The sequence below is a fragment of the Cajanus cajan genome, chromosome 7, assembly GCF_000230855.2.
Source record: "Cajanus cajan strain Asha chromosome 7, NIPB_CcT2T_4, whole genome shotgun sequence".
Classification (NCBI taxonomy): Eukaryota; Viridiplantae; Streptophyta; class Magnoliopsida; order Fabales; family Fabaceae; genus Cajanus; species Cajanus cajan.
This window is the reverse complement of record NC_138523.1, coordinates 53,048,246-53,065,657: the sequence shown is the minus strand read 5'-3', so window position 1 is coordinate 53,065,657 and position 17,412 is coordinate 53,048,246. Positions and strand designations below refer to the sequence as shown.

At 31.9% G+C, this 17,412-nt stretch overlaps 1 protein-coding gene across 1 annotated transcript; it reads left to right on the top strand.

Annotated features, from left to right (window-relative positions):
• The first annotated feature begins 14,777 nt into the window (after positions 1-14,777).
• On the top strand, positions 14,778-16,975 carry SCL8 (SCARECROW-like 8). Its single transcript, XM_020380810.3, has one exon. It carries the CDS (start codon positions 15,037-15,039, stop codon positions 16,825-16,827), a length of 1,791 nt encoding a protein of 596 aa, XP_020236399.2. The 5' UTR covers positions 14,778-15,036; the 3' UTR covers positions 16,828-16,975.
• The last annotated feature ends 437 nt before the right edge of the window (positions 16,976-17,412 follow it).

Here is a 17,412-nt window from a genome sequence, read left to right as displayed (position 1 = left end):
AGTTGATATGTTGAGCTGTATCAGTTGTATACTGTTGTAAGTTGATATGTTGAGCTGTATCTGTTGTATACTGTTGTAAGTTGATATGTTGAGCTGTATTAGTTGTATATTGTTGTAAGTTGTGTTGTGCTATATGTTGATATGAGTTTTTGTAGGTCGAAAGGCTGAGTTGTTGTAGGCCGAAAGGCTGAGTTATTGTAGGCCGTAAGGCTGAGTTGTTGTATGCTGTTGTAGGCCGTAAGGCTGAGCTGTTGATTACTAAGGCTAGAGGAAATATTTTTCGAAACTTCCTCATCCCATTGTGTGGATTGAGTGGCTGTGGTGCTCTTGGAGCCCAATTTGTTGAAGACCCTCCCTGGAAAGCTGACCCTTGGAGTGGTAACTTGCTGTTCTCCTCTAAGTCTTAGTGGTCCCGTGTGTGGGCAAGGTCGAGGCACACGTGTACAAAGCGACCACGGTATAGGAGCCAGGTCGAGCTATACCGATTACAAGTGACCAATACTAACTTATTTGCGTGACGACGCATTGTATGTTTTATTGCTGTTATGATGTATGACTAATGAATTGTATGTTGATGATGTGAGATGTGTGTTGTTATTGCTGAATGTTGTGGTATTTTAAGTTGATGTTGTTAAGCTGGTTGATGTGCTGATAACTGTAGCTGTTTTCTATTCACATATTTATATATGTATGTTGTTTCCTTTCACTAGCTTACCCTTTGTTGTTTCCATGTGGTTTGGACAGCGATGATCATATTATGTATGGGAGCAGAGCAGGGATAGGTTGGTGGCTAGTGGTGAGTCTACAGCTGGCAGGCGGAGCTGATCCTTGTTGATGTTTTGTTGTTTCAGCTACTTGATGTAGTAGCTTTGGATGTATTTTTGTACATTTTGAATCTAGTCAGACTTGGACATGTATATATGTATATTCTAGACATTATATGTATACGCTTGTTCCTTTCTGTCCGGTTTTCAGGTGTACTATGTAGTGTGTAGTGACCAGGCGGGTCGTTACATTTACTCAACTGGAGTATTTTCATTTATTTTTAAGATTTTTTTAAAAATCTATATAAATTACTATAATTATATTAAATGAAAGCATTCACAAAGATCATCCTTCAATAAGAACCTTTTTAGTTATTTCTCTTTAATTATATATTTTTATAATTTTTAAATATTTTATCTTTTTATTATGCCATTTTTATTTATAAATTAAGGTTTAATAAATTTTAAAGTATCAATGATTAAAAATAATTTTATATTATAATGTAAAAACCTTTAAGAGTTCGTAAGCATTCTTTAGTCACTTGTTTAGGTTTTTTTTGTTAGTATGGTTTATATAACAACCACGCGCAATCTCCACGCTGCCCATCATTTTTTTGATTACGTTCTTTTGAAAATACTATTGTCTGGCACCGATAATTCATCATTGTTTAACTGTTTGCAAGAATCAAGTAGTTTTTTTTTTTTTTTTTAAGAGTTTGTACATGTAATTAAGGTTTTTTTCTTCTTCTTTTATAAAGATTAATTATGAATAAAATTAATAAATAAATTTTTATGAAGTTAATTAAATAAGTAACAAGTATAGTTAAATAAGAATTAATGTTGACGCCATCTAATTAAATATATATAAAAGTTATTAATATTAAAAAGTATTTATATTTATCTTTCCATATATAATCTATATCTATTATAAAGGGCATATAGGGACATGTAATCACTTTTGGTCTTACTTTTTAGTAGATCATTATACTCCTTAAATATATAAAAAAAAAATTTATATATTTTTTTGAATAATTACAAATAACTTTTTAATATTTTATTTATCTATAATTATTAGAGGCAGAAATAAAATGGGGTGGGCATACATGTGATGGAAGGTGTAAGTTGAAATTAATAGCCTGGGACGAATTCGGGCATGAGCTCGTGGGGTTGCACTTTACCTTTATTGACCATGAAAACCCTTTTTGGCAAAACAATCTCTTCAGAACGTGGCCTACGTTCGTAATACTAATCCATATTTAGCACTGTCTCATCACAACCATCAGTTTAATCAATTGCATAATTCCCAAGAGTGTGCCTCTCAACCGCTGCAGAGGGCCCAACACAGGATATCATTAATTTTCTTAAACTTAATCCCACTAACCTTTTCTTTTCTTCAAATTTAAAACAATATCAACAAAACAAGCATCTTTTCCAAACCCCTTCTTTCCTTGTTTTTTTTTTTTTTTTGATATAATTTGGAGATTCTAATAGACATCCTTTATTAAAAGTCTATTCCTCAATGCACAGCTTGGTATAGTTAAGATTTTAATTAATTTATGTACATTTAATGCAAAATAATTTTACAGAATTTTCCTATTCTTTAATCCGATACAATGATAGAGTATTTTTTTATTAGATATTTATATAAAAATATTTTACACAGATTGGATATATAAATTAAGCTTTATTGTACATCGGGATGAGGAAGCTACTATAATTAAATATAAAATAAGATTTGAAAATTTTTTGTATTGAATTTTTTTTATAAGATTGTTGAATATTTAGACTCACAGGTCAGAATAATAATAATATCCAGAGGCATCTCATCAAACAGAATTCTTTAGGTTTAATTACATTCGTATCTTTTTAATTTAAATTATGTGTAGGTTTCATTTTTTTAAGTCGATTAATTAAGTTTTTATTAGTCACGTCACGTGTTTCATATACGATCTATTATTATAATTTAGGCAAATTGGTATATGAGAAATACAATTTATTTATTATAAAATGAATTTACGCATGAGAACATGTCTTACTTGTATTCTTTCCTCTCTCTCTCTAAGTTGGAATTTGGAGTATTCATTTTGGAAAAAGAAAAGAAGAAAAATGGTATATTACGCATGGAGGATATTAGATTTAGGTTGGGGTAGGCACGATACAAGTGGCATATTGTGCATGTGCCACGTGGCACCCTTAGTGTCCAATATTCTATGCCGAGAAAAATAGAAGGGTGATGAAGTGGCAGTTCAGATGGGTTCAGCTTTTGCCAACCAATTTCTTAAATTTTTCCCTTTACGCAATGCACTTCTCAATTTCTCAATCTCTAAACCCTAAATTGCACGGTTGTTAAATTAAGCATTTCCGTAACGGAATAGAATCAAATCATATATTAAATTGGAAAAATCAAATAAGTTTCATTACATTTTATTATTTCTGGATTGTTATATAGAAATTATATTTTTCCTTATTGTTTTTTTTTACTATTTTCTTAATTTATGTGGATCTCACCTTTTATCTAATAGTTATAAGACTTATCTTAGATATATGAAAAGTCAACTTAATATATCTCACTAGTATCAATTCTCATTAGTGTTAAAATAAAATTTGTCTAATGAAAATATATTTTGTAAGTGTAAATTCATTTTAAATTATCATATTTGAAACATTACGTGAATTATATTTATTGATAGAAAAAAATAATTACATAAACTATGGATTGAATTTTTTTTTTATTTAATTCGGCATTTTCAAATATTTAAAGTGTTCCTTTGGCTTAATTCAGTAATTATTAATTAATAGAAGAAAATTATTTAATTGTCAACATAAAAAATGTCTGGTTTTTAATTAGGACTTTTTGACTTTAAAGATTGAATTTAATCAAACCGTGAAAATTCTAATGTAAGTAAAACTATGGTGGTAATAACTTGTAATCCACATGACATCATTAAGTCTTTGACGTTCAATATAATGATGTGTGATAAAGATTTAATATTTTGTCATGCAATTTATTTTCATTTATTACTTGTAACTTACAACAACAATACATGGGAGTAAAATTAGAACCTAAATTTAGTGCGCATAGGAGTTTGATTTTAAGTATAAATCATTAATGTCAGAAAAATTGGCCACACGAACATCCTTTTGAAAAAACTGCAAATACCCAAACAGTACTATTTCATTGTTAATAGGTTATTGTTGTTAATTTATATTTGTATTTTTATATTATTTAATTCATAATTTTAGTCTCTTAAATTTTATTTTTGAAAAATATATTTTTTAATTTCATAAGATTTATAATTTTTTTTACTTCTAAAATTTTATTCGTTGGTCTTAATTTTAATTTAAATAAATGACATGAAAATTAATATTAGAAATATTTAAATTAAATTAAATTTTTAGTTTTTTATTTTCATTTTTATTTTCTTGTTATTTTTATAAGATAAAAATAGAAAATAAAAATATAATTTAACCTAAATATTATCTTAACATCCTTAATATTAGGTTATGGTTAACATTACAATTTTAACAGTCACACAATAAATATGTATCGATAAAATCAAAGTTACATATTTTATAAAATTAAATAACAAAAATAACTAAATAGAAAATTAAGGGATAAAAATTATGAATTTAATATTATAGAAGACTCAAAGTCCAATTTAACCTAATTTATATATAAAGTTTATAAGTTTATTTTTTGTGCACCACTAATGTAAAAAAAAAAAAAAAAAAAAAAGTTGCATTATTAACCAATGAGATTTAAGTTAGTTGTTGTAATTAAGTTCCCTGCTAATCTGTAAAGATTGAAAAAATAAATCAATAGATGAACCTTCGCGAAGTCAGAGAGAGAATTTTCTGAATCTATGTTCTTATTCTTTCAAAATACGAAAAGTTACAACTTGTATGGCTTTATATGCTTCTCAACAGAATTCTGAGTGTGAACGATGACTTCACAGAACTTTAGTCTATGTGGGAAGAATTAGAAAATTATCTACCAGTGACGGGATTCACATGTGTGTTGAAGTGTCAATGTGATTCAATGAAGAACATAAAGATGTATAGAGAGCAAGATCAGGTAATGCGTTTTTTAATGGGACTTAATGATGCTTATGCAATGGTGAGGTCTCAGATCTTGATGATGGAACCTTTTCCTTCATTCAGCAAAGTTTTTTCTTTGGTCGTACAACAAGAAAGACAAAATGGTTTAAATGTGTTAGATGATGGACAAGTTTCTGTGAACATGGCTGAAAGGACAAACTTTTACAACCAAGAAAAGTTAGCAAGCACCCACAAGTACTGCACATATTGTGGAAGAATTGGCCATACAGTGGAAACTTGTCAAGGAACATGGTTTTCCACCGGGATCAAAGCCAAAGGGGTATAATTCAGCAAACAATGTCTCATGTGATGAAGATAATGGAAGAAATGAAGACACTGTTTCTGATCAAGAACAAATACTCTTGAAGAACATAAAGTGTTGTTTAGATGTTCAATTGCCAAATGGAAGTTTTGTGCTACCTGAAATAGCAGGAATATTTAAAGTCTCAAATTCATTGATGCTGAATGATGCTCTGTATTTTCCTTCTTTAATTTTAGCACAAATCTGATTTCAATTTCCAAGTTAACCCAAAACCAAGAATGGTCAAGTCAAGTGGAAAGAAAGCATCAACATGTGCTTAATGTAGCTCGGGCACTTCCTATGCAATCACAACTCCCTAAAATATATTGCAATTATGCAATCAATTGTTTTTCTCATAAATAGAGTCCTTACACAACTACTGAAGGAGCAAAGTCCATACCAACTTTTGTATGGTCAACTACCTGACATAGAAGAGGTGAAGGTTTTTGAATGTCTATGTTACATTTCAACACTTACTGCTATCAGATCAAAGTTTGATCCTAAGGCCCGAAAGTGTGTTTTTGGTTATAAGTCTGGAATCAAGGGTTGTGTTGCACTAGAGATCTTGATACACGAAGCCTACAGGTATCTAGAAATGCAATCTTCTATGCACATATATTCCTATATGCTATATGCTAATCAAACTACTCCTATCTATCAACATCCAATTCGACATGAATCTATAGACCAATCATTGTCTACCACTACTTGTTCATCCACTTTAGATCCTATAGAATCACCTCTTATACCTTGCACCCATCAACTCATTTCATCCTCACCTTCTCAAATACATCTTGAACCTGATCCTACACATGAGATATATCCATTTTACCTTCCCAACCACACCCTGAATCCATACCCGCAATTGAACTTATCCCTAGCTCTGATACCATAAAAGATTGGGAAATGAAATCGATAGATGAGCCTCCGCAAAGTCAGAGAGGGTATTTTCTAATTCTGTATTCTTATTCTTTCAAAATATGAAAAGTTACAACTTGTATGCCTCTATATAGTAGGCTTGTATACACATGAGAAGTTAGTTATCAGTTACAACAATTAACTAGTCATAATTGTCACTAGATATATGAAAATATAAACTGTGAAGCACTAAATTTGATTCTAATACATAAAAAAATAGATAAATATGACTTTTAACTGCCTTTTAAAAAAGTTAACAAACTTATGTATAATCGATTCCTATATATTAAATGTATATAATTATCTTATGCGAAATCATTTTAAAATTTTTTAGAAATTTTTTAAAAAATTTATTTAATTTAATTTTTGTATTTATTATATTTATTTATGATTAAATTATAAAATTTTTAAAATAAATTATTAATAATTAAAATAATCTTTACATCTATATAAATTATTTATCTTAAATTTAAAATATAATTTATGTAACACTGTATGTTTTAAATGTTATAATTTAATTATATGATTAATTATTGCTTTGTTGTTTATGAATGTTGTTTTAGAATTCTAGCGTTAAAAGATCATAAGATCTAATTAAATTGTCTTTAAGATAGTTTTAAACAGAATTAAGTTGGTTTAACTCTAGAAAAGTTATATAAGACTCTTTTAAAAGTCAAAATTTTATAAATTTTAAGTTTTAAGAAAAAATAAGGAGAAGTTAGAAAGAAGTTATCTGGAATGTAAATTTTTCTTCTCCCGTTTTCCCACTAAAAACTTTTTTTGACTCTTCCTTATAACTGAATCAAGATGATGAAGTTGGTGATTTAAAACTTGCAAAATTAAGAATCTTAAGTCAAAATCTAATGAAGTTTTTCTTCTCCTTCTTCTCTTTTACTTGGTCAATTTAAGAATACTTAAACTATATATGTATGTACTTGTACTATGATAAACGGATTTTAATTAACCACACTAATTATATATATAATCATGCCTTTGTTATCTAGGTTGCTTCCTTTAATTTAATTATTACTTTTGTTAGTCGTGCCATTCCAATTAGGGTTGGTACCATTCTTGTAGTTTTTCAATCAAAATAACAGAATATTCTGCTCAGCAGGTGAACAAAACATCTAGAAGGTAAAGAGTTAGAAAAATGGACCAGGCTTGTATGTGGTCAAATACTTGATGCAAGACTTATTATGGGGGAGTTTTTAATTAGAGGAAGAAACTCAATTAAAATCGATAACCACATAATCTATGAATATACATATACGGCAATGGCTTAGACGTTAAGCCAGATTGCATGGTGTATGGACAAATAATTAATTGCGGATTTCCCACATTCCAATATATTGCTTAGATTGTAAATTTGGAGAGAGAGAGAGAGAGATAACACAAGAAAAAAAATGATTTCATTCTCTAAATAAATATTCAATAAAGGAGAAGTCATTCTCAAGAAACGAACCACCAATCATATGGGAAAAACTCATGGTCCAGGGAGTAGAAAGAAATTGACATATTCTTAAAAAACTGAACAAATAAACTAAGTTTTCTTTTGTACTATGGCTTTCATTTCATATATTTCCTTTTTCTTTTTCTCAATCAGAAAATGTTTTCTTCAACTTGGTTAAACGACAATAGTAAATTACAGTGATCAATTTCTCCACTTACACACAATGACGTAATATTAAGACCTAATGTCTAATTTATATCTAAAACACAATTGTTGCAATTTTATAAAAAAATTAAATCATTTAAGAATCTATGTTTCACCGTTACATCATCTTTTATTGTTGAAAGGTTATCATGGCATTTCTCAACGCCTGATTTGATCGAATATCGCTTTTATGTCATTGGAATATGATATGAAAATATTAATCATATTTATGATTCTTTTAATATAATAATCATAATATGAGAAATTGTACTTTTTATACAATAGTATTGTGATGATCTGTTTATTATATAATATTTTCTTTGCGAATTACACTAAAAGATTAATAAATTTTAAAAATAAATGTCACGTTAACTTTTTAAATACAATATTCATTATCTCTTTTTATCTATACTCTTAATACTACTATTTAAAAATAATTTTTTGTGTTGTATTCTTTTTAACAAATAAATTAAGCACAAGATTAGTTTTATAAAATTATTATTCCCTTTCTATTTTTTTTTTCTATATACAATAACTTAAGATGAAAAGGATGGATAAAGTATATTCTAATTCAGAGTCATCATATGCTTTATTTTTTGCTCTAACATGTTTTTGCGCACACACGATATTGGGAAAAACTTGGGCTGGGATGATTTTTCAATTCAAAGTTTTTAAATTTTGAAAAATTTAATTTTTTAGAAGTTTCATATCATGTTAAAATCAATTTAAAGATGCTTTTGTATGGTAGCGGTGGCATTAAGAAAACTCAAGATAAGACTACTAAAATTTAGATTTGAAGTTTTCAAATAAAAAATATTGATTATTATTTTTTATAAAGTAGAAAAATGTTAACATATAACTATCTTATTTAAAGAAAAAAAATCTTTGAACAAAAAATTTGTTGACATGTAATTCTACCACAAAATGCGAGGAATTTTGATTCAGAAGCTTTATACATGTTTTAGTCGGTAGAATTGTCAAAATTCCCCGATTTGATAGTCTAAGTTGTGTTGGACTCTTAAACTATGGAATAAATAAGAACCAAACTAATTTGAACCAGTTTGATATGTCAAATTAGTCATATTGTGTATATGAATGTCAGGCAAAACAAATACGTACTATTTGGCTTAATGCTATTTTTTAATTTTAAAATTCATAAAGTTTTTGTTAAAAAAGATAATCTAATTTAGCCTAATTTGATTGGTTAACAAACAAACCAATAAAAATGTAGTCTATACAAAAGTTGGGTCATCTGATTATAATTAGAGAGACATTTTGTTTCATGAATTACAAGTTTCTTTTCGAAAATGTAAGTATAAAAATATAATTTTTATATATTTATTATAAGCTAGAAAATCATTCTCTAGTATTATTTATTTTCGGAAAAGTTCTTCTACCATTTTTTTTTTTACATTTTTCTTCTCATGTTAAGGGAGTGAAAAAAATGTTATTTGTGAGACCCGTGGAGTGGACCCTTCCCCATTTTCTCTTCCTCACTCAACTCTTTTTCACTCTCAACTCTCACTCACTCTTATTCTTCTTCCTTTTCTAAATTCCTTGTGGTTGATTCCATTTCCTTGTAGCTGGAGCCATGAGTGATCTTGGAGGTCCTTTATCGCAATCTTGAAGCGGAACTAGCCATGTGCGGAGTTCTTCTTCTTCTCTCCATTTTCTTCATCCCGAAATTCGGAATCTTCTACCGAGGTAAGGGAAGTTAGTAATCTTTGCTGTGTTTTTGGCTGGAAAAAGGGAGTTTAGAAACTCATTTGGCTGCTGGTGTTAGATTGTGCTTGGCTGAGTTGCTGAAATTGGGGTTTTGGGTTTGTGGGGTTGTGAGTCAAAAATTTGGGATTTTCTTTGATTTGTTGTTGCATGCACATAAAGCTGGTAATTTCGAATTCCTTGATGAAAATATGACATTTTGAACCGTTTGCATGTGGATTTTCTGTTAAGTTTTGCAGGTTTTGGAAATTTTTCGAACATGGGAAGAGTTACTGATGAGTTCGCGCTGGGCACTGTTCTTCGTGCCGGGCGCACGACCACCAGGAGACTCTGTTTAGGCAAGCCCGCCGGGCGCAAAGCTGTGTGCGCTAGGTGAGCTTGCAAATGGGAGTCTCTGGTTGGCCCGCGCCGGACGTGACTTGGGCTGCGCCGGGCGCGATATCAATGGTGACATGTTTTGGGTACTCTGGTGCCGCGCTAGGCGCGCATTTGGACTCGCTGGGCGTGGAGGCTCCTTGGGAGTCTCTGCCAAGAGGCGTTGGGCGCAATGCGAATTGCGCCGGGCGCGAGACCTTGGTAGGTCTCTGCCTTCCCCACGCTAGGCGCGGGTTAGGCCACGTTGAGCGCACGAGACTCCTTAGAGTCTCTGTCTGGCAGGCGCTAGGCGCAATTGGAATTGCGCCAGGCGCGTGAGAGCCTTGGACTCTCGGATTGAGTCTCGCCGGGCGCGAGTACTCTTGCGCTGGGCGCGCTGGCCCCTGATGCTCTCGGGTTGAGCCGCGCTGGGCACAAAAGGAGATATTGAAATATATGTTGTTGGCTGTTGAATTGTGCTGAGATTGTTAATCAATGTTGTTATATGCTGAACTAAGTTGTATTTGATGAATATGTTATGATGACTAGGTGATAGTGCTGAGAAAATAATGTGTAGCTGTATTAGAGGTATATTGTTGAGCTGAAATCGATGAATTAAAATGTAAAATTTTATAGTATAGTGGAACTATAGAAGGTTGGGCTGAATTGTGAAAAAAATAAGTGTGTTGAATTATTGTGTTGTGCTGTGCTGAGTTGCGTGATATTATAGCCGCTAAGTCGGTGCTGTTATTAGCCACATATGTGGTGCTGTTATAGCCGCTAAGTCGGTGATGTCGTTGCCACTTTGCGGTGCTGTTATAACCACTTGAGTGATGTTGTTATTGCTGCTAAGCAGTGCTGATATTGCCGCATTGCGGTGCTGATATTGTTGAGTGATATAAGTTGTACAGGTGTGCTGATAACTGTAGCTGTTGTTTATCATATTGCTATATTTGTATGTTGATTTTAATTACACTAGCTTACCCTTTGTTGTTTCCATGATGTTTGAACTGCAATGATCATACTATGTATGGGAGCAGGGCAGGGATAGGTGGGTGACTAGTGGTGAGTCTTCAGCGGACCGGCGGAGCTGATTTTCTTTTGTGTCTGTTTTGTTGTTGAGCTACTTGGGATAGTAGCATTTGATTGTAATTTTTGTACACTTTAACTCTGTTCAGATTGGACCATGTATATGTATATTCTAGACTCTATATGTATACAATTGTTCTTTTCTATGCGGTGTTTCTAGTGTGCTGTGCCGTGTGTAGTGACCAGTCGGGTCGTTACAATATTCCCATGAAAATATAAGAAATTATGTTTTAATTCACTTGTAGCTTTTTTATATTTTAATTATTTTCAATTTTAAAAAATTCAAAGAAATATTAAGATGCAACCAAATACATTTCTAAATAATAAATGCACCTGAAAATAACATTTAATTAAAATATTATTGAAAATGTGGTTTGACAATGAACTTATAATCCATGAAGAAAAAAAAAAACTCCTCCTTGTAAGTATGCACTATGAATGACAAATAAACTCGTACCCGTGGGTAATATTTGAACCCATCTCAACTTTAACGGGAAATACCCGATTTGACCGAGTACGGTACAGGTACAGGTAAAACCCGATATATTAAACTGGATATGGATACGGGTATATACATATCTGTCCCGTCCCCGTCCTCGATTTAATTGTGTTAATAAATTTTAATATTTTATTATGTGTAATTATTTATTATAATGTGAAACATTTATAGTTGTTTAATTATTAAGAAGTCTCTTGATTAAAATAAGAGATAGAGAAATAATCTAATTATAAAAAATCTAATTATAATTGTAATATAATGAAAAAATAATTTAAAAATATAGTATTTTTTTTTGCAAAAAAATAATAATTTTTGACGGGTACGGGTATGGATACAGGTATACCCGATACTTGATGGAGACAAAGATGATGACGAAAATTATATATCTAACAAGTACGAGTATGAGTACGAGGATGAGTTTGAGTCGTGAGAACGGAGACGGGTATTATAAAATCCACACTCGACCCAGCCTGTTACCATTCCTAATATGTAAAAGTCTTTCTAGAACTACCAAGATTCACTAGTAGAATGTTGTCATCTAGAGTAGATAACAATAAAAGAAACTTAGTTTAATTATATTAATTGTGAATAAAAAAACATTTATATACAGATATTTAATAAAAATTAACTACTTTATTCATTAATAAAATGTGAGAATAAACTTAACTTTTATTTGATTTTTGTATAAAACTACATTACATTAATATTTTATATAAATGAAACTTTTTAATTTACCAAAATCAGGAATTACTAGTATACAATTGTGATAATATACTAAACTTTCGTACTAATGCACATGTTTTAGACTTAGTAGATTCTAAATCACCAAACCTGGATGAATTTTATTTTATTTTTAAAATAAAATAATAATTGACATTAACACATTTTTCTTAGTAATAATTTTTCTTTTTTTATTCGTAGTAAATTTTCTTTTGATTTTTTAAACATATTTATACAATTTTATAGAATGTATTAATATATATTTTTTGCAATACCCAAGATTTTTTTAATTTGATTTGATTAACATCGACATATATATAAATTTAAGTAAAATTTTAAAAATAATTTTGTTTACATAGAACAATAAATATTTCTATTATTAATAATGAATACCTATTAGATTAGATATATATAATACACAAAAGTTGATTTTTTTTTTGTAAAATACATTATTTAAATCAATATATGCTATGTTTATTGATATAAATTTCAAATCGTAAAAAGTTATATACTTTATTTAGTTTATCCCGTGAAAACAATATATTTAATTTAATATCATATGTCGAGATTCAGCTTATAAAAGTGAAAAATCCAGCAAATTGTTTTAACATAATCAATGATCTCTTAAATATGAATATCAAGTTTTGGAGAAAAAGTTTTATCCTCTATAATTATTACATTTGACTCAAACATGATTATATTTAATAAATGATATATATATATATATATATATATATATATGATCTTTAAAAAATAAAATTAAATATTGAATAAATTTTAATTATTTTTAAGTAATAATAATTACTAGGATTAGCCTAATGATTGGATGGGAAAGAATTGAGATAATTAGAAACATGAAGACTAGATTTAATCCTTATTATGACTATTTTTATGATTTTTTCTATTTTTCTAAAAGAAATTGTTTTCAAGTAATAATGCTTGAAAAGTAAGAAATAAAAACAAATATTTAATATGAGAAAATTATATAATTTAATAAAAAGGTAATTATTAAAAACACACTTGTGTAGACATAAAATTCATTTTTTAAAAACAATTACAAACGGTTAGTGAGTCAAACAAATTTAATAATTGTTATTTTTTTTTGCTTAATTTTAGCCAAAACTAATTATTACCTTTTCTTAATAGTTACCAAAATTAATTATTATTTTTATCCGTCTATTTTACTTTTGTTGAATTTTTCTGTCATCTAATTTATCTTTACAAAATAACATATTACTATAAATTTTATCTTTTATTAGTGTAAAAGTGGCACTTTAATTTTCTATATTTAAAAAAATAAAAATAATAATAGAAATATACAAAATAATAGAATAAGTGATTATTTAAGATGTAAAAGTAATTTAAAGAAGAGAATGTAAATGAGTGTTAGAGGTAGTTATAAATTATAAGGATAAAATAATTTAACAATTGTGTATTCAAAAAATATGTGTGTTCCATGGAAAAAAAATACTACGAGTGACGGCAATTTTTTTTACTATTAATATCAAAGAATAATCTTTCAATTATGTTAAGAAAGAGTAATATCTGAATAAAAGTATTTGTAATTGAATAAAAAACTTTTTTTCAACCATCTTTTTTTAATATGCACGAATTTCAAGATCAAAATAAAAATTATATACTTTAAATATGTTTGGATATAAATTTAAAAACATTTTTGAAATTTTTTTAATAAAAAATATTCTTTATTTGTAATAATATTTTTAACTTATATCTAATTAGATTCTTTATAAAATTGGATTTTTTTTTTACTAAACAAACACCGATGGTAGACCCCACAACACAAAGTAAATCCATCATAAATAAACAAAGCCGCTAATGCAATACGAAAAGTAAAGAATCTTTGGGTACTCTAATTATCGGTCAATAATTCTCATTAAAAAGATTAATTATTAAAAAAATTGATATCTTAAAAACGGATGACAACAAAATCTTACAAATTATAAATCTTTGTTGAATTTTAATATATTTTAAAATATAAAATAAATAAGGATTAAGAAAAGTTCTGTCAGCAAAAATTTATTTTTAGTCTTTTTATTTTTAAAACGTTGATTTTTTGTCCTCTTTCTAAAATCTATCAAATTTTATTCTAGTGAGAAACTCTATCAATCTAATTTAATTTAACGATAATACTAAATAAATCATCGGACATGTCATATACATATGCTAAGGTCCCAAAATAATAGTGTTAACTGAACATGACTTAAATTAAATTAATGAAGTTAATAATAATGAAAAAATTTGACATGTATTAAAAAATGAAGACCAAAATTTGATGTTTAAATAATGAAAAATAAAAAATTACTTTTTTTTACATATTTATAAAAGACGAAAAATATGATTTAGCAATAAATAATATATTTAATGGGTTAAAAGAATAAAAAATAATTTAAATATATATTTAATAAGTCAAAAGTTTATAAAAAGAAAGAATAATTTGACGATGAAATTGATTCTATGGAAATCTTAAGAAGTAGCCATGATATTCGAAGGCGCGCGTGAGTGTGGGCTTTGCGTTACCCGAGACGAGGGGTTTTGAAAGGAGAGTTGAAGTTAGTTTTTATTGAATAAGAGACGACAGCGTTTGGAGGCAGGTGGGTTTGGATCATAATCCGTGGGGAGAGTTGAAATTCCTAATCTGAACAAATCCAACGGCGGTGATCCCAGCATGTGCAAACTCAAGCGCTTAAGCACCATTCACAGTATCCCTACCCTTCAAAAAAAGATCCCACGAAATAAAAGAATAGAAAACCCCCTTTGGCCTTTACTCGCTTTCTTAATCCAATTTAAAATCCCCTCCGTTATATTCACCAGAATCGCTCCAACATTTCAACCCATGCGTTTCTCCAATAACCAAACTTCTTAGCCAATTCCTTATTTTCTTCGCCAACACCGTGGGATGTCGTCGCCGGGCTTCCCCAACGGCGGACCCTCCGATTTCTACGGCGGACCAGCGGGATTCCCCAGGCGATCCATGGCGCTTCAACCCACCAACACCACCCACCACCCTCTCTACCGAACCCAACCTTCACAGATTTTGCTAGACCCTTCGTCCCACATCGCCCAAACCCAAACACCCAACTTCATCAGGAAACGCACCCTCGCAGAAATCCAAACCCTTATCACCAACACCAACAACAACAACAACAACAACAGCAGCAACAACCTTAACCCACTCCTATCAAACTATCTACTTCGCTCTGTCAAGCCCAGAACTTTCCAACACGTGGATTTCTCCTCACGCGCGCAATTTCACCACCTTCCCCCTAACGCCGTCAATTCACAGACCCAATATTCCATCCTCCCCAACCCTAACGCAAATTTCCCTCCGGTTCACACCAGACTCACCGCACCCCAGGAACCGGACAAGAACTCGATAGACCACCGCTTACAACTACAAGAGTTGGAAAAGCAGCTTCTAGAAGACAACGACGACGAAAACGGCGACGCCGTTTCGGTCATTACCAACTCTGAATGGTCCGACACAATACAGAACCTAATCACACCGCACAAGCCCGCGTCTCCCTCGTCCACTTCCTCTACGACGTCGTCCAACTCCTCAACGACGTCGTCCAACACCTCTTCGATCTGCTTCAAGCAATCCCTAACGGAGGCCGCATCCGCGATCTCGGAAGCCAAATTCGATGCCGCCACGGAGATCCTAAACCGTTTATCTCAGGGTTCCAACCTCAACAAGAATTCGGATCAACGCTTCGTCAATTGCATGGTTTCCGCTCTGAAATCCAGGATGAACCACGTCGAGTATCCACCGCCGGTTGCGGAATTGTTCAGCAGGGAACACGCCGCGTCGACTCAGTTGCTCTTTGAACACTCGCTATTCTTCAAGGTCGCTCTCATGGTCGCCAACATCGCGATTCTCGAATCCGCATTCGACGACAAAGCAGAGAACGCGAGGCTATGCGTGGTGGATTTCGACATCGGGAACGGGAACCAATACGCGAGCCTCCTCCACGAGCTTTCGGCGCGGCGGAAGGGCGCGCCGGCCACCGTCAGGATCACCGCCCTGGGGGACAGCGACGCCGACGAGAGGCTGAAGGCGGTGGGAGAAGTCCTGGGGAGACACGCGGAGCGACTCGGTGTTGGTTTTGAATTCAAAGTGGTGGTGAGTCCGAAACTGGACGAGTTGACTCGCGAGTCGCTGGGTTGCGACCCGGACGAGCCGCTGGCTGTGAATTTCGCGTTCAAGCTATTCAAAATGGCCGACGAGAGCGTCTCCCCGGAGAATCCGCGCGACGCGCTTCTGCGGCGCGTGAAGGCACTCGCGCCGCGCGTGGTGACGCTGGTGGAGCAGGAGGCGAACGCGAACACGGCGGCGTTCGTGGCGCGCGTGGCGGAGTCGTGCGCGTATTACGGCGCGCTGTTCGAGTCGCTAGAGTCGACGATGGAGTCGGAGCGAGTGAGGATCGAGGAGGGGCTGAGTCGGAAGGTGGCGAACTCGGTGGCGTGCGAGGGAAGGGAGCGCGTGGAGCGGTGCGAGGTGTTCGGGAAGTGGCGCGCGCGCATGAGCATGGCTGGGTTCAGGTTGAAGCCGCTGAGTCAAAGGGTGGCTGAGTCTATCAAAGCGCGACTCTTGGCTGCTGGGAACCGTGTCTCCGTTAAAGTCGAGAACGGTGGGATTTCCTTCGGATGGATGGGAAGAACCCTCACCGTCGCTTCTGCTTGGTGTTGACGTTGAATGTTTATTATTTTTAATTAACTCAAAACTTTTTTTTTATTTTTTATTTTCTATGGATATTATATATATACCACATTATAATGTTGTTTAGAGATTATGGAAAGGTTTAAACAATAGAGTTGGAAAATTGTATTAAAGGATATCCGTTCTTCCTTCTTCTTTCTTCCTTCTTCCTTCTACCTTCTACCAAACAAGCAAATAAAAAGTTAAAATTTATGTTGCATTTATGAATATCATGATTCATTCATGTACTTTTACCATCATCACTTCTTTCTTTCAAAGAAGTTGGTTGCAGTTTGGTACAGATACCTTATTCGTGTGCATTATAATAGGATACTTTCTACTTTCTTAATTTAAAAATAAAAATCATTTGTGTTTAACTATACAATACTATTCAGCACGAGGATTCATCAATTATTGAATACAGGGATTGATCAATTTTATGTCCGTGTCACATGAGATATAATCCTATACAATTCTGTATTGTTTCAATTTAAATTTATTTGTGTTTTCTCTATAATTAATATTAGTTTTAGTTAGTGATTTTGTTACGGTAACTTTTAAAAATTATCTCGGTAG

Bases quoted from the DNA above. Each gene is read 5' to 3' on its own strand.
- SCL8 (XM_020380810.3), top strand. From the start codon at position 15,037: ATGTCGTCGCCGGGCTTCCCCAACGGCGGACCCTCCGATTTCTACGGC.